The sequence below is a fragment of the Harpia harpyja genome, chromosome 21, assembly GCF_026419915.1.
Source record: "Harpia harpyja isolate bHarHar1 chromosome 21, bHarHar1 primary haplotype, whole genome shotgun sequence".
NCBI lineage: Eukaryota > Metazoa > Chordata > Aves > Accipitriformes > Accipitridae > Harpia > Harpia harpyja.
The window spans coordinates 17,245,628-17,270,186 of record NC_068960.1 but is presented as its reverse complement, the minus strand read 5'-3'; the positions used below and the strand labels follow the sequence as shown (position 1 = coordinate 17,270,186).

The 24,559-nt window shown below is 51.4% G+C and overlaps 3 protein-coding genes across 11 annotated transcripts in view; all 3 read left to right on the top strand.

Annotated features, from left to right (window-relative positions):
• SLX4 (SLX4 structure-specific endonuclease subunit) overlaps positions 1-3,135 on the top strand; it is a 32,992-nt gene extending 29,857 nt beyond the window's left edge. For all 3 annotated transcript variants that reach the window (XM_052773210.1, XM_052773208.1, XM_052773209.1), the window contains exons 14-16: positions 74-176; positions 414-896; positions 1,531-3,135. In XM_052773210.1, the coding sequence (XP_052629170.1) occupies positions 74-176; positions 414-896; positions 1,531-1,885 (941 nt within the window). In that variant the 3' untranslated portion in view covers positions 1,886-3,135. The remainder of the gene's footprint in view (positions 1-73; positions 177-413; positions 897-1,530) is intronic.
• Positions 3,136-5,743: 2,608 nt separating this feature from the next.
• LOC128134921 (zinc finger protein 436-like) lies at positions 5,744-12,776 on the top strand. 5 transcript variants are annotated; one of them, XM_052773214.1, is made up of 4 exons: positions 6,250-6,273; positions 6,543-6,673; positions 9,131-9,264; positions 10,850-12,776. In XM_052773214.1, exon 4 carries the CDS (start codon positions 11,038-11,040, stop codon positions 12,034-12,036), a length of 999 nt encoding a protein of 332 aa, XP_052629174.1. In that variant the 5' UTR covers positions 6,250-6,273; positions 6,543-6,673; positions 9,131-9,264; positions 10,850-11,037; the 3' UTR covers positions 12,037-12,776. The 5 variants fall into 5 exon arrangements, with proteins under 5 accessions (XP_052629171.1, XP_052629172.1, XP_052629174.1 ...); XM_052773211.1 differs by lacking the exons at positions 6,250-6,273; positions 9,131-9,264 and adding an exon at positions 5,744-5,982 and having other exon boundaries at positions 6,540-6,662; XM_052773212.1 differs by lacking the exons at positions 6,250-6,273; positions 9,131-9,264 and adding an exon at positions 5,745-5,982 and having other exon boundaries at positions 6,543-6,662.
• Positions 6,548-23,489, top strand: HMOX2 (heme oxygenase 2). Of its 3 annotated transcripts, XM_052773218.1 has the most exons (8): positions 13,637-14,087; positions 15,144-15,211; positions 15,863-15,933; positions 18,896-19,006; positions 20,523-20,640; positions 21,467-21,958; positions 22,965-23,085; positions 23,169-23,489. In XM_052773218.1, exons 4-8 carry the CDS (start codon positions 18,924-18,926, stop codon positions 23,291-23,293), a joined length of 939 nt encoding a protein of 312 aa, XP_052629178.1. In that variant the 5' UTR covers positions 13,637-14,087; positions 15,144-15,211; positions 15,863-15,933; positions 18,896-18,923; the 3' UTR covers positions 23,294-23,489. The 3 variants fall into 3 exon arrangements, with proteins under 3 accessions (XP_052629179.1, XP_052629177.1, XP_052629178.1); XM_052773219.1 differs by lacking the exons at positions 13,637-14,087; positions 15,144-15,211; positions 15,863-15,933 and adding an exon at positions 6,548-6,662; XM_052773217.1 differs by lacking the exons at positions 13,637-14,087; positions 15,144-15,211; positions 15,863-15,933 and adding an exon at positions 12,993-13,095.
• The last annotated feature ends 1,070 nt before the right edge of the window (positions 23,490-24,559 follow it).

Below are 24,559 nucleotides of genomic sequence, written 5' to 3'. Positions count from 1 at the left end.
AAAAGGGGAAGATACCAGCCATTTAAGTCCTTTCTGTACTAATTCTGATCATGGTAATTTCATCCTGCTGCAGAACCTCCCCGTCAGGAGAACGACAAGCCTCCCAGAACTCCAGTGACGCCAATGCCAGCTTACTCCATCATGGAGACCCCACAGCTGAAGAAGGAGTTGAGCAGGTTAGCATTACCTCCACGAGTACATCTCTTTATGAGCAGAAGCTTGCTGGCAGGTAGTGTGAAAGCAAGCTCCTGGGCTGAAAGTGAAACCATGGTGAAGGTCCAGTCAGTGTTTTTTGAGGTCATGTCACACTTTTCCAGCTGACCACTGGACTTCCTGGCCTGAGCCTCTTCTTGAGCTCTGACAGTGGAATGCGCAGCATTATCTTAACCCAAGCTCCCACCTTTCTCTTTCAGATTTGGAGTTCGTGCTCTCCCAAAACGCCAGATGGTGTTGAAGCTGAAGGAGATATTCCAGTATACTCACCAGGACGTGGACTCTGACTTTGAGGATGAAATCCCATCTTCCCAGCCTCCCGTGCAGAAGTCCCCGGCCAAACGCTCTAGGCAGTCAAAGGCAGACCAGACTGCAGGTGGAAAGCATGCCAATGCCTCAAGGGCTGTGGGCAAAAGGAAGCAGGTTGCTACGGCTTCTTCAGTGCTCCCTGTGGGGAGGGCTGATGATGACTGTGTTGGATCCCGTGAAACAGGCTGTGCAGCACCCAAGGAGGGAACTAAAATGACACATGACCCAGAAGGAGCCAAAGAGCAGAAAAGATCATCTGTATCTCCAGAGAAAAGGTCTCTGGCAGCTGATGCTGAGGAACCAATGCTCTCAGCATCTCAGGAGTCTGCAGTTTCTTCACTGGATGGAAGTGACATCTCTTTTGGTTCACAGAGGTAAGGCAACAAAATACTAAACAAAACAGTCAATGGTGCAGGACAGAGATGAGCTACGAATGTGGCACACAGAGGTGAGCGTCCGTGTGGCCTACAGTGGCCCTGCCACCTTAGGCATGTCATTTGAAGGTCAACACACTCCTACAAAAGAAGTAGGCTTTGGTTTTTTAGTCTAATTCCCAGTGAGCTATTCTCAGAACACAAATGTGCTTGTGGCTGCCTGTGGGCAAGGCCCAAATCTGGCATGCCTGATCTCTGAAAGTTAGAGCGACAAGGAGCACTCAGTGTTGACTGAGAACCTGCAGCTAGAGTAGGGAGGGAACGACACAGCAGTACTCAGTAGAGGCTGCTGAAGTATGGCAGCAGTAGGTGCTATGGGTCAGGAGCAACGAATGCCAAGAGAGCTCCAGGGCTGGGTGAGCAGGACCAGCACTGTCCTGGCTGGGGTGGTGAACTTTGCAGAACACGTGCCATGTTCTGCTTCACTCATTTTGTGGGTGCCGGTATTGGAGAATCTGTGATGCTATAGAGGGTAGTCATAGGGGTTGGCCACCAGGGATTTGGGAAGCTCTGGTCCTGTCCTTGATGGCCTGTTTTTTTCTTTCATCTCTGGTCTTCTTGATCTTGCTTTTAGTTCTTTCGTGAATGGATTTGAAGCCTGTGCTTTTGCATCTGAGGAGGAGGAAGAGGAGCTTCCAGCATCTCAGGAGCTTCCAGCATCTCAGGCAGCAGCTCGGGAAGAAGATAAGCTGGAGGCAGTAAGGTGCTACATCCGTTCAAACACAGCCCTGTACCACAAGATTCTCTTTTATGAGCCAATTGAGCTGGCTGATCTGCACGCAGAGCTGAAGCAGAACGGCATTAAAATTTCCAAGGCAAAGCTGCTTGACTTTTTAGATGCTCACTGTATCACATTTACCACGGCTGGAGCCCGGAAAGAGAAGGAACAGAAAAGAAAGGGGAACAAAAAACAGAGGAGACGGTACTGAATGGAGCCGACTCCTCCGTCCTGAAAATTTTGTACGTGGAGGCCTTCCTGATAAGCTGGAAACCCCATTCCAGGCTGGTGCTAGCAGTGGTGCTGTGATCAGTGGGTGCACTGCTCCTCCTTGTGGCCTGCTGTCCAGATTACACACTGGAGAATGGGTCTGAACTGAGCTCCCGTTCCCAGCCCTCTGCTCCGAATTGCACAAATTTCTCCAGTTGCTGTCCTGCCTTCAGCACACAGGTCATCTGGAGCCTCTTTCCCCCCCAATTTTCCTCCTGTGCCTTTTCTTTTTATTTTTCTAATAGGTTTTAGGTCCCCAACTTTTCTTCATGTTGGTGCTGTTAAAGGCAGGTGCTTCCCCCAGTGACGCTTGCCAAGACCTTTTCCCTGTCCTTGGGCTGTGAAACGCTTCACCCTTCAAGTTCCAGTATTCAATAGAATAAGCCACCTGCAAGAAACCAGTCCCCTTTCCCCTGTGTAAAGCACTGAGTGTTTAGACCCCAGTGACTTCTGTCTTCATTTCTTCAGCATACAATCTGCCCTGCTGATTGTTAAGGCAGGGGGCATTGTGGAAATCCAATGCCTTTCTTCTGTCCCTGGTTCAATTTGCAATCTCTGGTAAAACTCCTAAATCTGTGTTTCTTAAATGGCTGCAAAACAGTGGAGGTGGTTTTGTAGTCTCTTTGTGATGGCTCCCAAAAATGCCCTCTGACACCAGATGTCATGTGAAAGCCCTTTAGATTTGAACATTCAGTTGTGTATGTTCACTTGCATGCTGGATCTGTCTTAAGGATACCATCTGCTCCATTTTCTGAGTGCTGTTTTACCTTGTCAGTGTAGCTTGAGTATGTCCTTGACAGAGATGTTTTTAAGAAGACAGTATTGTAGTGACCACTGGATCTCTTCAGCACTTCTTATAACCTGATCTAAATGCGCTTCTCTGATCCTTTCCAAACTGGACTGATCTTAGGTTGTAAACTGTCTGGGACTCTTGGGGTAGTCTTGGACCCTAAACTGTCATCTTTTAGGCATTTACTTTCACATCTTCTGACTTTTGTCTGTTCTGGTAGTTCTGAGTCTGCAAAGAGTCTCACTGAACAAAATGTTCACAACACTTCAAAAAAAGAAGCTGGATTTCTAAACATATTTATGTATTTATAAATATTTTTTCTATTTTTGATATAGTATATCTTTGGGTTTATTTGATTTATATTATATACAATAAACAATTTGTAAGGTACTAATGATAAACTATAAGCAATGTCTTACAATAGACTTGGGGGCGGTTCTAAGTGGCAAGGTTGGGTCTCGTTGAGAGCAGTAGGGTCCGCAGTCTGTGCCTCTACTGGCTGAAACCTTGAGCAGAGAAATGGAGGAAGAGGCGTTGGCACGGGCGCCCAGCAGCAAGGAGAGGTGGAAGGGGAGAGATCACTCTGCAGTGGCTGATTAATTGGCTGCCTGGAGAGAGACGAACTGCCTGCTTCATCTGGGCTGTGCAGCCCAAAGGTAAGGGAGACTTGGGGGGAAGGTGTTGGGGTCTGCCGGGAGGACGGGCTGTGGGGAAGGGTCCAGTCTGGCCTCGGAGGGGAGGGCTGCTGGTGAAGGGGAACTGGGTGACTGCTTATGAACCTCCTCTTCTCTGTCAGGTGTCACTGTGGCATGTATAATGGTGGGGGGACCTCCTAGCAAAGCCTTCTGCCATGTCTGGTGAATTTTAAGGAATTTGGGACAGTTTTCTTCCCTGGCAGTCACATCACTTTTCCTCCTCCGACTTCTTGTGCAAGAGCTGCCAGAAGATGACTTTGTTACCTGAAAAGGACAAGACTTGCCTTACGTGGCATTCTAGGAAATGTTGTTTCCCTCAGTGTACCGTGTATTTCTCCCTCAAGTACACACTTCATACATGGAAAAAGCTTCTGTCCTACTTACCAGTCTTAATATGGGAAAATAAATAAAATCCCTTCCCAGTTTTTTTGCTCTGTTTTTAGGTAAGACATATTTACGATCAAGGGTTTTGTAATCAATTCCTTATTACACCTTAATCTTCAATGAATGCAGTGTCACAGTTCAGTGGATATAAATTACAGTCGTTCAAATAGCATTGTGTCATAAAAAACTGTTTAGCATGTTATGAAAAAAATCTGAATTTTAGTTTCCATCCTCCTATCTTTGTCATCCTTAAACCTTGCAACTGGGCAGCCTTTGCCTAGTGCAGAAAGATGATTTTAAGTATCACATCTGTGCTGTCAGGGTTTGGAGGTGACCGCTTTGCAGAGGCTTGCCTCAGTGCTTCCTTGTTGCAGAAGATGACAAAATGAAATGTCTCTTGTAATTCTAAAACTTTTCTCAGAGAAAAGAATTTAAAATATTTTACAGCCTTCAAGACCACAAGGACATATGTGACACACTGCAAATTATCTGAAAGCAATTATTCATTTGCCTGCTTCATTAATCCGTAAGCAAAGCATGCCTCCCTCGGCTAACACTGGTGTTGCCATCTGCCAGTGATAATGTGTTGCCAAACAGTTCAATTTGTATGTATTTCTGTGTTTTCATACCTTCCTAATGCAGGCTCATTTGTCTTGGAAAATACATTGTCATGAGTTTTTATTTCCAACTGTGTAGTAACAGCTATCAAAAATATTTTGATACTTCTGTTTGTTTTAACACTTCTAAGGCTTCAGAAAAAAAAACAACTTTTCAACTAAGAAATTAGTTGTTTTTTTGAAGTTAAAGAAAGGAGCAGATATGTTACTAGCATTGCACAAAGCTTCTGTCTTACCAAGATGTGCCATGTGAGCTCTGAGTGAGCTTTGGAAAACACTTTCTAAATTAGCTGTTAACAATCAAATGGCAAACAAATTGATCATGGATACTCCTCTGCAGCTACCACCATGTTGGTTTGTGTATTGTCACATTTCCTGCCTGAAAAAATAGCCTCAATAGGTTTATTCTGAAAAGCTGTGCTGCAGATGTTTACATAATAATCTTGCATGTGAGAAGAGAGCTATTTTCTTATACAGGCACAGTTCTGTGTGTACACTTATTCCAGAAGTTGCCCTGTCTTAATGGCATTTCTTGAGTGGGTGTGATCCATCACCGTGGTCTCTGCCATGGCCAAGACCCACAGAGGGGCCAATTTAACTACAAAATATGAGAATGCTGTAAAGCGCAGAGTGGTGACTGCTGTGCCTTCCCATTCTACTAGGCCAACAGAGCCCAGGTATTATGCTTACAGTGTCAGCATTTAGATATTGAAGGGATAAATGTGAGCGCAATCCTTCCTGCAGTTCTTTAAGGGGACTGGAACTGTTCTGGAAGTGCCTTTGAAACACGCTTGTTAGCTTTTCAGATCACTCCAGCATAAAATTTCTTTCAGAGGCATTGCATATAAGCTGCTTGTTGTTTAATGAGACACAAAGTGTCTGAGAGAGGTGACGCAGCCTTCAGCAAAGACATCTCTGACTCAGTTGCTGTCCCCCAGAACAGGGTTTGCAAAGGTGCTCTGCCCAGGTTCCTTGCCTTTCCAGCTGCTCTACTGGCCAGGCAGTCATCTTGTAAGCTTAGATTACCAAGGAATGAGTTCTCACTAAGGATTTAGGAGATAGCTAAGGATTTAAGCTCGTGCCTAAGCCCAGCGCGAGCCCTCTCCTCCTTTCCCAACGCCGAAGGTCCTGTCTCTGCTCTTGGGATCTAGGAGGCTCCAGCAGCCCGACAGTGCCCCCGATATGTCCTCACTTCTTGGAAGGGCACTGAGCCCATGTACAAATTTCCAGAGGTCTGCTTTGGTGTCCTCTAGATACTTCTTTCTTAGAAAGTGCTGGCTGCTATCCTGTCTTCTTCACCGAGCTTCTGCGACGAAGGGTCCATGTTGCCCCCCGAGGTGGGCATTTGCTGTCTGCCTGACAGGGATGAGCCTGCCCAGAGCCGCAGAGCTGAAGCCTTGCCTCCCACAGGTACCCCGAGAGAAACCCTTCGCCTGCGGGGAGAGCCTGGAGCAGCGATGGCGTCTCATCCAGCACCGGATAACCCTCACGGGAGAGGCCCTACGCGTGCGGAGAGAGCTTCAGCGTGAGCGCGGAGCGGATCCGCCAGCAGGTAACCCACCCGCGGGGGAGAGGCCCTGCGGCTGCCCGAGCGCGGGGAGGGCTGGCCTCGGCCGGCCTGCGGAGGCAGCCCCGCCTGCCAGAAAGGCCCGGTTTGGCCGGCGGGACGGCCGCGGAGCTCGGCCGCGGGATGGGACCGGCGCCATCCCGACCTTCGGTGCCGCCATTTTCGGTCGCCTTCACAGCCGAAGGCGCCGCCCGCCATTGGCTGCCGCCGCCGTCACGTGACGCCCCCCCCCCCCCCGACGCCGGGATCCGCCGCTGCCGGCGGGGCCGGGCGCAGGTACGGGGCCCCTGTCCGGGGAGAGCCCGGCGGCTCCCCGCCGCCTCCCCGCCGCGGCTGGGAGAGCCCCCCCCCAGCCCTGCGGCTGCGTTAATTTCCCCGGGGCGGTGCGGGTGCTCACGGGCAGCGGGGCCGTTGGGGTGCCCGGTGGAACCGGGGTCCCAGCTCAGCGGGGAGCTGGTAATTCCCAAGTGCAGAAGCCCCTCTGCTCGTAGCAGTCAGTTAAAGCCCAGGTCGTCTGACCCTCCCCATTTCTTTTCCCGAAGCAGGACCCCCAGGAGCGGAGCTGGAGATGATCTCCCACAGGGATCAGAAGGAGGAACTGTGGTTCTCCCACCTCCACGCCTACGAAGGGAAGGGGAAGACTGTTCTGAGTGGCACCTGTGCAGGTAAGGGGCCGGTGGAATCCTCTGCGAACCTGTCGGTGAGAAAAACGGCTCCAGGATCCCTGAATCCCACTGGAATGCGCAAGAGTGGCGATACTGGGTCGGACCAGGGTCCTGCCAGTTTTGCCTGCTGTCTCTGACAATGGCCGGTATTGGAGGCGCAGAGAAGAGCAGACAAGGGGTGGTGTGTCCCTGTATGCTTTCCCAGGCCCAAGCAATCTGTGACTTCAGAAAGTCCTGAACTAGACATGTGATGTCTCAATATCTTGCAGCTCTCTGTGTATTTTTTGGCCTTCCAAAGTTGTGTACGTTTTAGCATCCATGACAGCTTGCAGCAAGGAGCTCCACAGCTTATTTAGCTGTCTTGTGAGCCGCCGCCTCCTTTGGTTTGCTTTCGAAACTGCCTTCTAGTAGATCACTGGATGTCAGTAGTTCTTAATTTAGAACAGACGGTGCAGGATGGATCCCTACCCACCCCACATGCCACTTGTGTTTTTACAGTCCTCAGTGATATCCCCTATCAGTTGTGCCTTCTTCCAGCAGAATGGGCAGTTGAGTCATCTCCTATACAGAAGCTGTTCTGTGCCTTTGATCATTCAAATCACGTCTCTGTATCTTCCTCAGCTCTACGGAAATCTTCTGTTTCTCTGAAACGGGGGATCTGTCCTCCCCCTTGCACACAGTCAGGATGTGGGGTTTGAGCAGCAAGGCAGAATTACATTCTCTTTTATTCTGTATTTTTTTCCTAACAATCCCTAACATGTGACTAGCTGTTTTGTCTGCCTAGAAGCTGCAGTTTTCATCTGTCTGCTCTAAGTCCAAGGTGCTATTCCTGAATGATGCCAAAAACATCCTAGGCCTGTCCTGGTATAAGTGCAATGTATAGAGGCTGTTCCCCTCTGCGGTTCTTTATGTTTACCTGCAGTGAATGTCCCCTGTCATTCCCCTGTCACCTGGTTGGTCAGTATCAAAAGTTCTGCCACAGTTTATAGTCAGCCTTTGTGTCTTTAACCCTGAATGACACAGAATCACCAGCGGTGGTTCCACCTCCCCTTCCCCTCCCTTACCACCTTACTGAGGGTCATTCATCCCACAGCAGCTTAGTTTATCAGTTTTGGTGAGGGACAAAAGTCTTTTGGGAGTGCCTTTGGACTCCAGATCTCCCTTTTGCTAATATCGGTGACGTCTCTGAAGAACTCCAAGTGGTTTGTGAAGTAAGACATCTCTTTCTAAAGGCTGTGCCAGCTCTTCCCCAGTCTGCCCTCTTTGGCCATCTGTCCATTAATTCTCTTGCTCCAATTTCTGTTTGTTTGCTTGGAATGTTGGGCCCCAGATCTCCCCTCGAGCCCTGGCATCACATCAGCCACCTTCCAGTCCCCCACCAGTGAGGTACCACAGTCAGGAGTCCGGCAGTGTTGTGAGGTCGTGTGAACAGCCCTGCTGGGTTAGACCAAAGGTCTGTGTAGCTCCAAGCCCTGTCTCGGGGATTCAGGGACTGGCTAGAAGTGGCTGCCAGGGAGGGGGATAAGATAATCATACATTGACACCTCCCCAGCACAGTCTACCATCATCCAGCAGCCTGAGGCTTCCTCATGATGGTGGTGTGTTATTTTTAATAGTTCTCATGGCTTTCTCTTCTGTGAACTCTTGAATTCAGTGCCGGAGACAATTGCTGTGTCCTCCCACTGCTGTGAGACAGGCCGGAGCATCAGCCAAAACTCCTTCTGCTGCTGGCTTCTCTTGAGAAAGACAGATCCAAGGGTACATTTAAGGTGATACTTAGGTTCTCTCTCAATATGTACGCTTACTCTGCTTACCTGGAGCTTGCCTTGTAGCTATAGCACTGGCAGTCTTGGGCATATCAGAGGTCTTACCATCAACCCAGACTGGCATGGGCTGAGGAAGAACCACATTCTTCCTGTCTCTCTTGCTTACTCATTTTTGCCAGTTCAGCCTTATGCTTCCAGTATTAATTCCTCAGCATTGTGAACTTACTCTCCTTCCACTTAAAATGCCTCCAGTGAATTCCTGTCATCATGATTTCGACCAGACCCTTTACAGACAACTTGTCTTGGATCCCAGTGAAGATACCTAGTAGCTCAGAAGTAACAAAAATGGTTGTAGAAGTTGAGAGCTGGAGCCATGGCTGTAATCGTTTTAATAAGCAGCTTGAAACTCCTGACCTTCCCCCAAAAGTACAGAACACCGTAGAAGACTTGATTCTCCTGTACTTTGAAGGCCTTTTCAAGTTCTGTGTAAAGAACCAAATTTCTGTGTAAGTACCAAAGCTAGCGTAGGTGAAGGGTATCCTCTTTGGGCACAACAGCAATAGAACAACTTTACTAGCTCCATTGTCTACTCAGTAAGTCTGACATACAGGTCAAGAGCTTCGTGCTGGCCTGCCAGAAATGTCCTCTTCTTACCCTGTCTTTGGATATCATCTTTCTCTTTTCCTCCAGGCCTGGATGGAGTAGCTGCAGACAAATGGAAATGCCTTCATGGTGAATAGCAAAGTTCCAGTTTCTGTTCCTCTCAAGGGATGATTTTAATGAAAACTATACGAGGGAAGAAGTGGCATCACTACCACACCAAACTGCCACAGAAGGTATATCAGGAGTTCACTGTGAAATCATACTGTGATGTTTCCTTATACTGACTAGAAAGAGGAAGATTAAATATGTACATATATCAGTCTAGGTTGAAATTCTAGACTCTCGTTCCTTTATTGCATACTTACAGTTCCATAGTGACTCTCCTCTTCCAAGGCATGCACTTCCTTATCGCAACTCTGCCAGACCACAGGAAGTGCCTGTGGTTTGTACCTCAGTCCCACGCAACTGATAAGTTACCAGTTCATTTCACAAGAGTTTCCAGAGAACCAGGAGGTAGCCATTGAATTTTTAAGTAGGCAGTTCTGGAGGTCTGCATGTTTGCAGCTTTAGTCCTCAGCCTGTTCCATATTTTGGGTCTACGTATAGTCAACAGCAAGTCATCCTTCACCCCTGGAAGTCCATACAAAGAGATCATCTAGAAATCTATTTCCCTGATTGAGCTGTCTTAAACCTGGATGTGATGCCTCTCTTCAGAGATGCATGTTGCCGTTTCTACATCCCATGTACATCCCTCTGACATCCATTTACCCTTCCCCGATAGTATAAGGGTACATGCCACACAGGTCCTGTCTTGCCAATTTAGTGTATAAGCCCTCAGTAAGCCTGCAAAGAGCTGCATTTCCCCACTGATGGCAAAAGCCACAGTATTGTTGGGGGTACGTGCTTTTGAACCTGCTAGGATGCTGCTCATCAAACCACATTAGAGCAGTGGGCTGGAAGGAGTCACTGCTCTGTGTCAATACCCTAGAAATCTATGCAAGCCCCTTGCCTTGGAAAGACTTTCAGCTGATCTTGAGTCTGCGCAGCATAGATTCATATCGGTTATGCTTCTGCAAGACTTTATGTGAATAAGAGGGCAGGGATTTGTTCATTGCCTGTGTCCCAGGAGCCATTCATAACTGTTCAGCTAGCGTTACTTCCACTGATTTGCACTACCTTCATCATCTATGTTTATCGGATTTCCGCAGTGCATAATCTGGAATCGGCCATGGAGGATCTTCAGCTCACCAACCACCTTCCACAATGGATTTGTTCTGCACCAATGGAAGCATAAATTTACCTTTCTTCTGCTCCAAGATTGGCATAAGCCAGGCTCCAGGTGGTCTCCGTGTCTCATGCCTTAGGGCCAGTGTCTCCTTTGTGCATCTTCTCCCTCTCTGCAATACTAGCAGCACAAGAGCAGAGAGGTTGCATCTGTTGCAACCCAAGTAATGTTCTGCTGAACAAGGCAGTTCTTTATGGCCCTCCTCTGACTCCCAGTTCAACTTTTAATAACATTCTCAGATATAATACCCTGGAAGAGCAGCCATCTTTCCCATTTGAGCACTAAACTTTTCCCTCTAATATCGCAATAATTGCAGTAGATTCAGATTCTGGCAAAGCATGCAGGGCTATTTCCAGGGTTTGTTCCTGTGAACACTCTGAAAAATCCGCTGTGTGGTTTGGAGGGAAATATCAGAACTTTCTGTACTTAAAGTCAATCTGCTGAATTTTTAGAATTTGGCCTCTTTCAATTTCCCCTGTGCAAAGTTCCCTGTCCTGCCTGTGACTTCTCTCTGGATTCTCATTTTATTGCAGCTGAAGATGGGATTGTGAGCAAGAAGGAGGAGAATGCCCACCAAGGCATCCCCGGGCCAGTGGAGCCTGAGGGTTTACTCTCAGGATGCTCCAAGGAGAACAGTTCCCAGAGTCCTGCACAGGACCTAGTCCTCCCACGCAGGTCAGAAAGGGTTCAGAGACCTCTGGAAAAGAGGCAAAGCCGAGTGATGCTGCGTGGAAAAAGTTTCAGGAGGCTGCCAGATATTATCCAGCAGAGAAATCCTTCTGTGGGGAGACTGACGATATGTGCGGACTGTGGAAAAAGCTTCCGGGTGAGCTCCAACCTCGTCCAGCATCGAAGAATCCACACTGGAGAGAAACCCTTCGCCTGCGCCGAGTGCGGGGAGAGTTTCCGGCAGCGGTCACATCTCATCCAGCACCAGAGAATCCACACAGGGGAGAGGCCCTACGAGTGCTCCGAGTGTGGAAAGAGCTTCAGCATGAGCTCGAAGCTGATCCGGCACCAGGTAACTCACACTGGGGAGAAGCCCTACAAGTGTGCCGAGTGTGGGAAGAGCTTCTCTGGGAACTCGCAGCTCATCCAGCACCAGCGAGTGCACACTGGGGAGAAACCCTATGAGTGCAGCAACTGTGGGAAGAGCTTCAGCGTGAGCTCAGCCCTGACGCGACACCAGCGGGTCCACACCGGAGAGAAACCCTATGAGTGCACAGAGTGCGGGAAGAGCTTCAGCCAGAGCTCCGAGCTCATGAAGCACCAGCGGGTCCACACTGGAGAGAAGCCGTACGAGTGCTCCGAGTGTGGGAAGAGCTTCACCGTGAGTTCAGCCCTCATCCAACACCGACGGTTCCACATGGGTGAGCGCCCCTATGGGTGCACCGAGTGTGGAAAGAGCTTCACTGTGAGCTCCCACCTCATCCAGCACCGCCGCTTCCACACTGGGGAGCGTCCCTTTGAGTGCACAGAGTGCGGGAAGAGCTTCCTGTGGAGATCAGCCTTGCTCCGGCACCACCGGGTCCACACAGGGGAGAGGCCCTACGCCTGCGCTGACTGTGGGGACAGCTTTCGGCAGAGTGCCCATCTCATCCAGCACCGGCGCATCCACACCGGGGAGCGTCCCTATGCCTGTGCCGACTGCGGGAAGGGCTTCACCGTGAGCTCTGCGCTCCTCCGGCACCAGCAGATCCACAGGGTTGGGGAGCCGTAGGAGGGGTGAGAGTGTGAGTGTGGGGAGCAGTTAGGTCTCATACCCTGGGGAGCAAAGCCCGGTGTCTCTCTCCCTTTGCTCTATTGACTGCCCTGCTTGCAGATGGTGAAAGCAATTTCATTCTGGGAGAACAAGTCCTAAACGAGAGAGATGGAAGAAGGGGAGAGTTGGTGCAAGGAGCTGAAATGGAGGTTTGGGGAAGAGCCTGTGACGCAGCAGGGGATGGAAGTGGTGTTCGGAGGGATAGCTTTTGGGAGAGGGAGAGAAAGGAAGTAGTTTGAAAAGACTGGAATGTACGTGATGGTGTATTTTAGAGGAAGGTAAATACCTTGCCTTTTCTCTGTGCACACACGTTTTGGACGATTTAGAGAATGAACTAAACGGACCATCTTTGAGCCTGCAACACTCTGACTAGGTAACAGCTCTTGTGTTCCCTCCCTGCCACTGCTTTCTTCAGAGGCTCTAAATCGCCTTCCTCAGTCCGTGGGCTGGGCCTGTGGCAGAGAGAAGCCCAAAGCCTGGTGCCCCTCAGCCCCCCCAAACCCCCCACCCTGCCCTGCTGGGCTGCGTGCCAGAGCAGGCCGCAGGCAGAGGCTGGCAGTCCCAGCGAGGCTCATCACTGCGTGGGTGTGTGGTACTTGGTGCCCACCTGGGCAGAGAGCCCCCGTGGGAGCAGAACTGTGTGTTAGCGAGGCTTGATTGTTTCTAAATCCGCCAAATAAAACCATCGTTAAAAACCACCCTTTCCACCGTCCGGCCTTTACCGCCACAGCTCTCGCCACCGGTCTGACACCGCCTGCGCCTGCGCGGCCACACGCGCCGGGCCGCCCGCGGGGTGGGGCCTCGCGCGACGCTGGAGGTCGCTGACGGCGAGGCGACGGGGGGGGGGCGGGCTAGAGCCCCTCTGTAACAACCCGGCCGCCTCCACCAATCGGCGGCGCCGACGCGTGCCGTCGGTGGTTCCTGATTGGCTGCCCTGTCACTCCTGGTCAATAAAGCCGGGGCGGCAGGGCTGGGCCTTTGTTTCGCGCCGCGGGGCGGAGGGCAGCCGGCCGGAGGGTGAGTACGCGCGGCGCGTGTCCATGGCGACGCGGCGGTGCGGGATGGGGACGGGGCCTGGGCCTGCTCCGGAGGTAACGGGCCCCCCTCTCCCACCGCCCGGGCCGGTACCGGGCTGCGGCCCTCCGGACTTGCCCCCTGTGGGACTTTTCCCACCCGCGGGGCTCTGCTCCGCCTGCCCCGGGCCCTCGCCGCTTCCCCTCCGCCGGCGGAGGGAGGGAGGGCGGGCAGGCTCCCCCGGAGCTGCCGCGGGAGGCAGCGGCCCCGGCCTCCCCGGTCGCGGAGGCAGGTGGGCCCGGCACCTTGCGGTGGGGGGAAACGCTCGGTCGTGAAATCCGTGTCAGGGCTGTGTCCTCCGGGGCGGCCGGGCCGGGGCCTGGGAGCAGCGCCCGGCCCCGGGACTCTGCCCCCGGCCCTGCTCTGCCTCTTGCCCTCGCGGCCGCAGGGAGGGCTGTCGCGGCCCTCCCGGCCGCCTGGTCCCGGGCCGCTGGCTGGGCCACCGGCGCGGTGCGGTGCGGCACAGGCCGCGGAAGGACGGGGCTCGGCTCGGCTCACCTCAATCCGCCTGGGGTGCGCAGCGCCCGGCTGCCAGCCCTGTGATCGTGACTAGCCGAGGTCTGGCTGCGTGCCGGGCCAGCGATTGTCAGGCCTCCCTAATCTCTTCCTTCTGTTCCCACGGGCGAGCTTCTGCACAGCAGCTGAGGAAGCGTGCCAGGACAGTTGCCTCGGGGTTCCGCAGTGATTCCTGTGCGCAGCTTCTGGGAAAGGATCCCCCGGTCCTTCGGGACAGAGTCCTGTGCCCGGTTCTCCGGGTGGCGTGGGGGGCACTTGGCTCTTCTCACCCCAGTGGAGCTCAGTGACGAGCTTGGAGGACAAAAGCCTCTGAGGCTGCTTGCTGTCCCTACTTTTCCATTTTCGGCTGAAACAAACGTCTTGGTCAAGCCTTGTGGTGCCTAGCACTTGTACACAGTGCTGCGTTACATACATCAGCCGTAAGTGCCTGTCACGGGCCCTGCCTGGGGTGTCCCTGGCACAGCTGGCTGTGGGCTGGGACAGGCAGGGCAAGCACTGGCTCTCCCCAGAGCAAAGACTGTTTGATATTTTCATGCATGACTGTCACACTGCACTCTTCCTCCCCCCCCAGGTCTAACCCTGACTGACTGACTTGCCTGCCCCTCGTGCTGTTCTAACCAGTGTGAGAAAATAGATTTCCTGATGCGCTGCCTGACACGGGCTGCTTACCAAAGTGCAGAACTGGACGAGACTTGTGAACTCACTAGGAGTTTCCCTCCTTGATCAGTTTGTTGAGGTGCTGGACTGCAGCTCTGGGGGACAGAAGTAGCATTTGCATGGGCACTGCTAGAAGTGTTTTAGACTTGAATTATTGCCTAAATTTTGGCTGTGTCCAGGTGAAGTCTTAAACCTACCTGGCAGCAGGTAATGTAGTAACTTATTCTGCGAGGCTCCATTTCCAGCAGCAGCCGGTGCCAAATACCTCCCCAGAGGGAGGAGGAGATGTGAAGCTCTCCTGATGTGATTGCCAGGTTACCCCTGTGATGATTCTTCAAGCCACTAGGCCTGGGGTTCTGGGGTTTGTCTCTGCTGCAGTGATGCTTGGGTAGGTCCAGCCACACTCTGCCGCTTGCTAAAGCAAGGATGTAAGCTCTGCGTGTGGGGAAGTACCTTGAAGTTGCATGCTAGTTGAACAGCAAACATGAACTCTGTACTGCCTGGGTGTTTGTAAATTATTGAACTTCTTCCGAGGGTGCCCAAGTAAAGCCAGGACTTCCAGTCCTGCTTCCCTGCAGCAGCAGTGTCTACTTCCTTCAAGAGGCATGGGATTATTTGGATTAAGTGTCTTCCGACCCTGAGAAGAACGGCTGTGCATCTTGAGTGTGAAGCTTGCTATGGAAATGTGTGTAGGGGCAAACTGATTGCTGGCTAGATGAGATAGGCATGTTTTCTTGGAGGGTTTGAACACCGTTATTGGGAAATAAATGTTTGGAGTGCTGAGGTGTTCTGTACCAAACCTTCTCTCCACGCTCCAGCCCTGCTATCCTGACTCTTGTAGCTGTTGGATTTCTCCCAAGCAGTCTGCTGTCAGGCCACCGGGAAGGTATGTGTTTACCCTGAACATCAGCCAGGGTCTTGATGAGCAGAGCTCCTCGTAGCAAATGAAATGACGTTCCAGTCTCTGCAGTGGAGGTAGGCAGCTGCCTGAACCTCGCTCTCGGTGTGTACGACACTGCCTCTCTCAGAGGAGCAGAACGCCCTGAGAAACCAGGCCTTTGACCAGTGACCATGCTGTGGGCTTTCAGTTGCCAGTTTTTGAATAAAAGCAATGATGTGTGGTGGTAAGAGAGACAATAATTTCGACTTCCCTTCCTCCCAGTTCTCATGCAATATCCTAATAGTGAAAAGGACAGATGTTTGATTTGTGCTGACTTTTCTCTTGAATTCATGGCTTATCAGGGAGGTGCCTATACTAAAGAAGGTATTGGGAAAAATCTAAGCTTTCATATTTTCCCATATGTGTACTGTCCTCACCTTGGGCTAAAGGGACTCGTGTTGCCACTGCCCGGTGTATTGCTATAGAGATGAATGTGTCAGACTGAGCCTCTAGGAAAAAAAAGCTGTGGGAGATAAAAGTCTGAGAGTGCACCAAAGTCCTTAAATGACTTTTTGCGTTCTAACCCTTTCTTCCAGCAGCAGCCAGTGCTACTGGAACAACAATTCACTGTTCTGATCAGTTGTGCTTCTACAACAGGCTTGGGTAAAGGCTTCTGAGACCCCATCAGATGTCCCCTGTGTAGCATGGAGAGCAGAGTTCCAGTGTTGGTGAGTGCTGCTAAACACGAGTGTGCTGTGAGGTGTGGGTCTGGAGGCTCTAACCAGTAAGTTAGCAGATGTGCCTTGTACAATGATGATCTCAGGAGCCATGCCATGCATGTCTGGCCATTGGGAGCCTTGAACCATTGCTGCTGTTAACTACTAGTTTCTGAGGCTTGATCTGGTGTGTTCCTTTGGGCTGGATTTAATGTCAGCCTTCAGGCCTTTTCCAAGGGATGAGTGGTGCTGAGGTGCTCTTTGAAGCTCTGCTCTCACCTGGTGCTTTGTACTGGTAGCTGTTGCAGGCCTGGCAGTGTGCAGAGGCAGCACACCCTATCTCCAGGACTCTAGCTTTCTGGAAGTATAAGATAAATTGGAACCAGTTCATCTAGTTTAATTTTGGAATCTGCATTTCTTGAAGTGCCTGGCCTGAAATAAGCTGAGCAGCAAGGCAGGGTGTCATGAGAACTTGTGCATCTGTATTGGCAGGAGGCTGGCTGGCTGTGCTGTGAGGCAAGCAGGCTGTTTCCCCCCTGTGCCCATGACAGGCTCCCGGCTGAGCCTGGGCAGGTAATTTGTCTATTTGCTTTAGTTTCCCTTCCTCATGGCGGGCATTTTCCAATGTTTGAAGCCGAAACTGTGTGGTGAGTGAAGGTAGGTCCCGTTTGCTGACCTGGTGTGTACGTGCTTGCTGTCTAGTGAGTGATCAAACAGACAATACAGCACCTGAACATGCTTTCCTCAGATATCTCCGAGCCCTTGTTCTGGTGTGCTTTTCTGCCCCGGCTGCATTATCCTGCCCTAAACTTCTCTATCCTCGGGGTGGGGAGGCTGTGCCATGCCCTGTCTTGCGGGGCAGGGCAATGGGGATGTAGGGCTGCCACCCCTCATGACTTCTGCTACTGCACGGGGCTAGCTGGCATCACGAAGTAATGTGTTTTAGTCAGTCCTCCCCTGGGGGAAGGCTCTGTCCTGGTGAGCCCAAAGGCTGTGTGATCACGGGGGGAAAGCTTCGCCCTGGTGATGTGTCCTCCAAACTGAGTGCTGTGCCCGAGCCAGAGGGCCTTGCTGTGCTGCACCCCGGGATGGGTGGTCAGACCCGGCTCCTGGATGAGTCCTGTGCCAGAGAGTGGCTGTAAAACAGGGCTTAGAAACTCAGGGGTGAGGAACCGGAGGGCAGTTGATTTAAAACTGGTGTGCTTCATGTGAGCTGGGAGCCAGCAACTGATGTGCTGGTGCTGGCCCTGTGCTAATGAGCTTGGCGAGCCCACAGCTGCTTGTCTGCTGTTCTCCCAGCCCCCAGGCATGGGCTGAGCAGCAAGCCTGTGGATGCAGCCCACCAAGGGGGATGGAACTGAAGTGGGAAAGCTCTCTTGTAGTGAGTTGTCCTGGTTTTGGCTGGGATAGAGTTAATTTTCTTTCTAGTAGCTGGTATAGTGTTATGTTTTGGATTTAGGATGAGAATAATGTTGATAACACCAATGTTTTCAGCTGTTGCTAAGTAATGTTTATACTAAGTCAAGGATTTTTCAGCTCCTCATGCCCAGCCAGAAAGAAGGCTGGAGGGGCACAAGGGGTTGGGGGGGGCACAGCTAGGACAGCTGACCCAAACTGGCCAAAGGGATATTCCATACCATGTGATGTCATGACCAGTATATAAGCTGCGGGGAGTTGGCCTGGAGGGGCATCACTGATCGGGAACTAACTGGGCATCAGTCAGAGAGTGGTGAGTGATTGCATTGTGCATCACTTGTTTTGTATATTCCAGTTCTTTTATTATTATTATTGTCATCTTATTATCATCATTATTATTATTTTCTTCCTTTCTGTTCTATTAAACTGTCTTTATCTCAACCTACAAGTTTTACTTTTTTTCCAATTCTCTCCCCCATCCAACTGGGAGCGGGGAGGAGTGACCAAGCGGCTGCATAGTGCTTAGTTGCCGGCTGGGGTTAAACCATGACATGAGTGCTTTCCAAAGAGCCAGCAAGCAGCTTAGTTCGTTGCTCATCTGGCAAGGCTGCCTGTAAGGTGGTGGCGCTCTGCACAAAGCTGATTATAGGTCCATTTTATAAATGAGGTGGCTGGATTTTTGGCTTGACAGGGGTACTCAGCTAACATAAGCCAGGTGTCTTGCTCCTGCTTCTGGGTAAGTCTTGTGCATCCTGCTACATCTGAGGAGATTTTTTTTTTCCTTTTGCAAAAGAGGAGGAAGAACCCAGTTACTTCTGGGGTTTGAAGTAAACCCTACTAGGCAGGAGAGGAGTGTGTGAGTGGTAGCAGGAGCTATCTGCAGCTCACTCTGTTCAGAGAGCAGCCACTTTGACTCTTCATGCAGTACAGCCCAGGAAAGGCAGAGCAGTGAAATTTGCCCCTGCTTTGGAAGTTCCTGTTCATATACTCAGTCGCAGGGAAGGCTTTTGGTTCCCCTGTGAGCTGCCTGACTTCAGAGCTCAGCTGCCCTAATTTGCTGCTGCTTTCTTCCAGGAGAGGCTCTGTGGAAATGAAGTAGCTTGTTCTTCCTCCTGACTGAAGGAGAGGTGCTTCCCTTTCCAGTTACTCTGTTTAGAGTCTAACATTGGATGAGATATTTGGTAGCGCCAGTGGAAGGCAGCTTGCTCACAATTTCAATGCAGATTGCTGACATGGAGGTCTCTGATCGTCTTCAGCCAGGAGCCGTCCTGAAGTCGGAAACCTAATGCAGGCTGCTTGCTGCATTGTAGGTCTTCCCTGAGGTTAATATCTTGTGAACTGGGTGCTAGTGTTGAAGTTCATCTGAGGTAGCTGAACTGAACAAGCAAGACTGCTTCCTTGAAAGTGCCTGGTGTGCAGTGGTGCCTGGTGTGCAGTGGAAATGTCCTGTGGCTGCTCCTCACTGCCCTGCATGGTGGAGCAGCTCAGAGGCTCCTTGCTAGACTGCCCAGCATTTCATACCTGTCCCTCTAAAACCCCTCTCCAATTTTGCTTTTAGATTGCCTAATCTCCAGCACTGACCAGCGATGCCATCAGCTATGGAGGGCTCAGAGGGGGGAGAAGAAGGGGAAATCTTGCACTATGAGGAAACAGAAGATGACAACGTCAGGTGAGTCCTGCCTCACAACACGGCACAGACAGAGTCTTGGGCAAGGCAGGACACCTTCCAGGTAAAGGAGTGATCTTTCTCCTCATCTGAAAAGGAGCGAGGGACTCCAAAAGGTGAACAATTAAATATATGTGCAGTAAAATGTGTTTAATCAAACTGTACTGGAAGGTTGGAAGGGATGGGAAGGAGCTGTTTGGCTAAGGCTGACAACAAGCAGTTATTTTTTTAGTCTCTACTATAAAGTAGCATTCAGAAACACTTTGACTGTTTGGCAGTTACATTTGTACCTTCCTGGCCAAGATGAGCCAGTTTTCCATGGCTTGCTGGGCAGTCTCATATGACAGCAGCTTCTTGTTTTGAAAGATGACTCTAGAGGTGAACTGTGCTCCAGTAGCTGCCCCTCTTGCCTTTGCAGAATACACACTGGTCTAGGCAAGGATCTTTGGTTCTTTTCTTGGAGGTTAGTTTAAAAGCCAAGGCTTCAGACTTGGAAAATGGGAAGGGCGAATAGGGTGCTTCCCAGAATACCTAGATAGGCTGGTTGACTTCTCTTTGACTTAACTTCTTATGAAACTGAACCTGTCAATGCTACCTGGCTCTCCCAGCACGTCCAGGCCTTGTCTAGCCTGTTGGCTGCAGTGTTCAGCCACTTGGTAGGTCTGGAGTGTTCAAAGTCTGTTTCTTTTACAGCTAACATGAACATGCTATCTGTAGCAAGCCAGTGCACTTTGGCATAATTTTGAGTGAGTGTAGATGTTGATAACACTGTACCAAACTCCAGGTAGGTGCAGTGGCTATAACCTAAAATAGCAATGGTTTGTGGGTTTGGGGGGGGGGGGGGGGGGGGGGGGGGGTTGGTGGTTTTTTTTTTTTAGAAAGACAACTTGTAGAAACCTGCAAAAACAGTGTGATTCAGGATGCATAAACTTTTTAAGGGTGTTCTTGCCCTGTTTTGCCATTGGCTCTCATCTCCTCTCCTGCAGTTGATACCCAAGTTGGAAAAGCTAGGGTCCTGCCTGTGAATGCATCTGCTCTTACCTGAGCCTTTCTTCTTCTCCAGAGTAACCACGGAGGATACCACCAAGGCTCCTGTGCCCTTTAGCGTGCCCCGGTAGTTGCTCTTCATATACTCAGGGCCTCCTTTTGCAGTATTGTTGAGGCTCACATGGATGAGAAGCAAAAGTAATGGTGCAGGGATCAGAGGATCCTTGGCAATTGCTTCAGCCTCCTGGGTCTGAGACCCTGGTAAGCCCCAACCCTCCCAGAATGGCAAGTCTGGTTGGCACGTGGGCACCCGCATCTGCGGAAGGAGCCTCTGGCTGCTGCTGTCCTGCTGCTTCCTCCTGGTGGTGCCAGCTCCAGCCTGTGGGGCTGGCCTGAGGGATCCCACCTTGTACCTTCTCCGAACTCGGCCCGAGATGGTAGGGAGTGGGGGGATCCCTCCAAACACAGCAGGGACAAACTCATTACTGCGTGTGGAAGTGGAGTGAAAGGAGCTCTCCCTGTTTGCCTGCAGTCCCACTGACCTTTCAGAGCTGCTGAAGGAGGGGACTAAGGAATCCCACGACCATGCGGAGAACACTCAGTTTGTCAAAGACTTTCTGAAAGGACGGATCAAGAAGGAGCTCTTCAAGGTGAGTGCTGCTCTGCTTCTATGGCAGAGAAGCTCTCTGACATACCCAGTGACTAATGCAGACTGAGGCAGAGCCCCACAGCCCTATGTGTAGGGGGTGGGGAGGAGTCCAGTTTCTAAGTGGTATAGTCATAACTAGAGGAGGGCCCTTGTCCAGGACTTCTGCCTGGTGTGTCCTACAGCTGGGACCCAGCGGGGTGAGGAACATGCTGCCCCAGCACAAGTTTGATTAGGTGGAAGTGCTGGGCTTCTGGCCACGCATCTGCTGGCTGCTCAAGGCAGGTGTGGCTGCAGCACAGATACTGGTGGCCTAAGCTGTTCAGGAGTGAAATCCTGGTGAGATTACAGCACTTACTCCATCCTCTGAAGACTAGGATGTTTTCCATAGACTTCAGGTTGGATTGCTTTCTCTTCTGTACAGAAGAGATGGTATTCTGGGTCTGAGCAGCACTGTCTGATCCTGAAGGTCTTTGTATATACAGTAGTCTCCTGTAGCATAAGGCTGTTGGTGCTAGTTGTACCTTTTGGATTAAGTTTGTCCCTGTGCCTTGGTGTCAAGGTGACAGGAGGCCAAGAGCACACAGTTGGCAACATTAGACTGATTCTTAGCTCATGCTCTGTAGGCATTGCTGTTATGAATGAAGGACCAGAGGCTCTTTTCTATCTACAAGTGATACTTGCCTGGTATGGGCTTTCCAGGCTGGTTTTGTCAAGCCTGGGTGTTTCTTCCTTGTTTGCCCCAACTCCATGCAGGGTGGGAGTAGTCACAAGGTGGGATGTGCCGATCTAGTGAATGGCTTCTCACATTAGCTGTGCTTTGTCCGTAGCTGGCCACGGCGGCACTTTACTTCACATACTCTGCTCTGGAAGAGGAAATAGATCGCAACAAGGACAACCCAGTCTTTGCTCCTCTGTATTTCCCCCTAGAGCTTCACCGGAGAGAAGCGTTGGTCAAAGACCTGAAATACTTCTATGGAGAAGACTGGAAAGAGAAGATCCAGTGTTCAGAGGCAACTCAGCACTATGTCGACAGAATCCATCATGTGGGACAGCACGAGCCAGAGCTGCTAGTGGCTCATGCTTACACACGCTATATGGGAGACCTCTCAGGTGGCCAAGTGCTGAAGAAGGTAGCCCAGAGGGCCTTGAAGTTGCCCAGTACTGAGGAAGGGATCCAATTCTACATGTTTGACAATGTTTCCAATGCACAGCAGTTCAAGCAGCTCTACAGAGCAAGGATGAATGCTCTAGACTTGGACAGGAACACCAGGGAAAGGATTGTGGAAGAGGCCAACCGAGCCTTCAGACTCAACATGCAGGTACTAACTCCCTTGAGCCCCTGTATGTGTAGGTGCTGCTGCTTTCAGGTCTGGACCAACTCTTAGGCCTGGGTTAATTCAGTCAAACTGCTCATCCAGGCAATGCGGTTTGGGTCTGAGACCACCTGAGCCCCTCCATCTGGTGCAGGTGGGATTCTGGTTTGAATGGCTCTTCCGCTAACTTCAGGAGACATGGCTGGTGTTGGGCAGGAATTTCTCCCATGTTCCAACACCACAGCTGAGCCTTTGATTAGGGCAAAATTGAGATGACTTCACTACAAGATTCCCGTGGGCTGTGTGGCTCTGAAGCAGTTGGGGGAGCAGAGCTATTGCTCCAAGACAGCCTCAAACAGTTTGAGCATATTGCAGTGCACTGGTTACAATTCATCCCGTCTCATGTCTGACATTGCCCAATGGCCAAATATGTCTGTAGCCTCTTGTTCCTTCCCACAGTATTTGCCTTTCATAAAATCTGACTGAGCTGCCGCTTGCCCTAGGGGGATGAACGTAGTCTTAGCTACTGGATGGAAGCTTTAATCTGTGCCTGTAGCAGGTCACTGTGGTTTAAGCTGGCCAGAAACGTGGTGGGATGTGGCTGGCTCCTTTGTCAGGATCCTTAGGGAAACCCCTGGCAGTGGAGGTGGAGGGGCTGCCTGACCACTGCACTGATCCCCAGGGAGGGTCTGCAGCAGGGAGTAGAGAGCGTGTTACCTCATACTCCCACCCACAGCAGGCTGGGAGGTGAACAGCAGGGTGATGCTGCATCTGTCTCACTCCTGGGTCTGACTTGATGCTCTTGGAATGGGCTGTGCCTCCTTGGAGCTGTGGCATGTGCCAGATGTCACCACAGGTCTGCCTGCAAGGTGCTCCAAAATGAGTAGCACATGCTGGCTTTGGGGGGAAGGAGGCAGAAGTGGCTTTTGCCTGTTCTCCAGATCATTCCATGGCTCTGGATGAAAGCTGCCTGGCTCTGCCCACTTCATCTACTCACTGTGACCACTTGCAGGTATTTGATGAACTGGACAAGATTGGCAGGTCGCTGACAGAAGAAGCCCAGGACGGAGGCCTTCCAGTCCACGACGGAAAAGGAGACCTACGCAAATGCCCTTACTACACAGACAAACTAGGTAGGTCGGGGGCAACAACAGAGCTGCCACACGCGTATGACACAAGACTTTCAGCACTAACAGTGCTTTCTGTGTTCTGGCAGGCAAGGCAGGACCCGGCTGCCCCTGTCACGCTGCCATGGCCCTGGCAAAGCAGCCCCTAGTGCAGCTGATCCTGGCAGCCTGCGTGGCTGTGGCAGCAGGAGCAGCAGCCTGGTACATCATGTGATGCGAAGAGCGGCGTGTGGCTCTAAATGGTGGCAAGGGGAGAGGCATGCGCCCTGTTCTTCTTCAAACTGTTCCCTTGCTGTTGGTGGTGAGTTGGCTGCAGGGTGGAAGTAAGAAAATAAACAGGAATCCTGCGGGACTGTCAAAGACTTTCCACACCAATAATGCAAGCATTGTAATATAATGTCTTTAGCTGACTAGCGTACAGGACTGATCTGGTGTGAGGATTCCACTTCAGCACTGCCCTACCTGGGCTGGGGCAGGCAGCTTTTACAGCTAGAGATGTCTTGTCTTGTACTGGCAAAAGCTTCATGTGCTTGGCTTTTCATCTCCTTCCCAGGAGCAGTCGCTGGAGGGAGTTTCCTGCCCTAGGCTGGAACCTTGAGAATGTGTCATCGGTCTTTTCAGTGGAGAGCACTTGCTTTCCTACCCTGAGAAACTGATGTTTCAGTCGTGCTGCAGTAGCTGTGCTGTGGGGCTGTTAGCTCAGAGGAGTGTTGCAGTGTCCTGGGGACCAAGTCTAACTGGTGTTGGAGGAAGCTCCCTGGGGGTGGGGACAGGACTATGTGGGGGGAGGGTATGAAGGTGACAAATGTGTATTGTGCAACACTGGGGTTGGGGGTGGTTGGGTTTTTTTCTGAAGCCTTGATGGGAATAAAAAGTTGCAATGCTGTTAGCTGGGGAAAGCCGAAAGCACATCACTGGGAGAATGAGTGAACTGTGTGTGGGGGATGCGGAAGGCTGGGGAGGGGGTTAATAGGGAGAAGCGGAGGGGGTACAGGCTCCCACGCTATTGTACTTGTCTCTTGACTCATGCACTTGCGAAGACACTCCTGCCCTTACACCCCACTCTCCCTGCTGCCTCCCCTTATGTTTCCCCCAGCTTCTTGTGGGGAGGGGACCCACTGCCCCTGCTCAAAGGCCACAGCCAGATGCTGTGACAGCCCGGGGCTTTCCTTTGGTGAGCGGGCTCTGGCTCTGCTGGGGGCAGTGGTTCCCCAGGGGCAGGGGAGGGGCTCTGGGTCCCACAGCTGCCCCTTGCTCCCTGCTTCCTGGCACTGTGCTGGGCCTCAGAAAGGCCCTGGGCTTGGTAACAGAGACATCCCTCTGCCTTCCTCCAGCCCAGTCTTGGTGGCTTTTCTCCTCTTCAGCTGAGTGCTTGGGCACAAGGAGAGGGGCTGTCTGAGTGCTAGAGCAGGGAAAGCTCCTCTTAACCCCAGGGTGCCTCTGCTGCCATGGGCTGGGGTAGGGAAGCTGTTGATCTTCC

Excerpts from the sequence above, each read along its gene's own strand:
- LOC128134921 (XM_052773211.1), top strand. The coding sequence starts at position 5,796 with ATGAGCCTGCCCAGAGCCGCAGAGCTGAAGCCTTGCCTCCCACAGGTA. Across the intron at positions 5,983-6,539 it reads CGGAGCGGATCCGCCAGCAG|CAGGACCCCCAGGAGCGGAG; the intron begins GTAACCCACCCG and ends CTTTTCCCGAAG. Across the intron at positions 6,663-10,849 it reads TCTGAGTGGCACCTGTGCAG|CTGAAGATGGGATTGTGAGC; the intron begins GTAAGGGGCCGG and ends ATTTTATTGCAG.
- HMOX2 (XM_052773219.1), top strand. The coding sequence starts at position 18,924 with ATGCCATCAGCTATGGAGGGCTCAGAGGGGGGAGAAGAAGGGGAAATC. Across the intron at positions 19,007-20,522 it reads ACAGAAGATGACAACGTCAG|TCCCACTGACCTTTCAGAGC; the intron begins GTGAGTCCTGCC and ends GTTTGCCTGCAG. Across the intron at positions 23,086-23,168 it reads TTACTACACAGACAAACTAG|GCAAGGCAGGACCCGGCTGC; the intron begins GTAGGTCGGGGG and ends GTGTTCTGGCAG.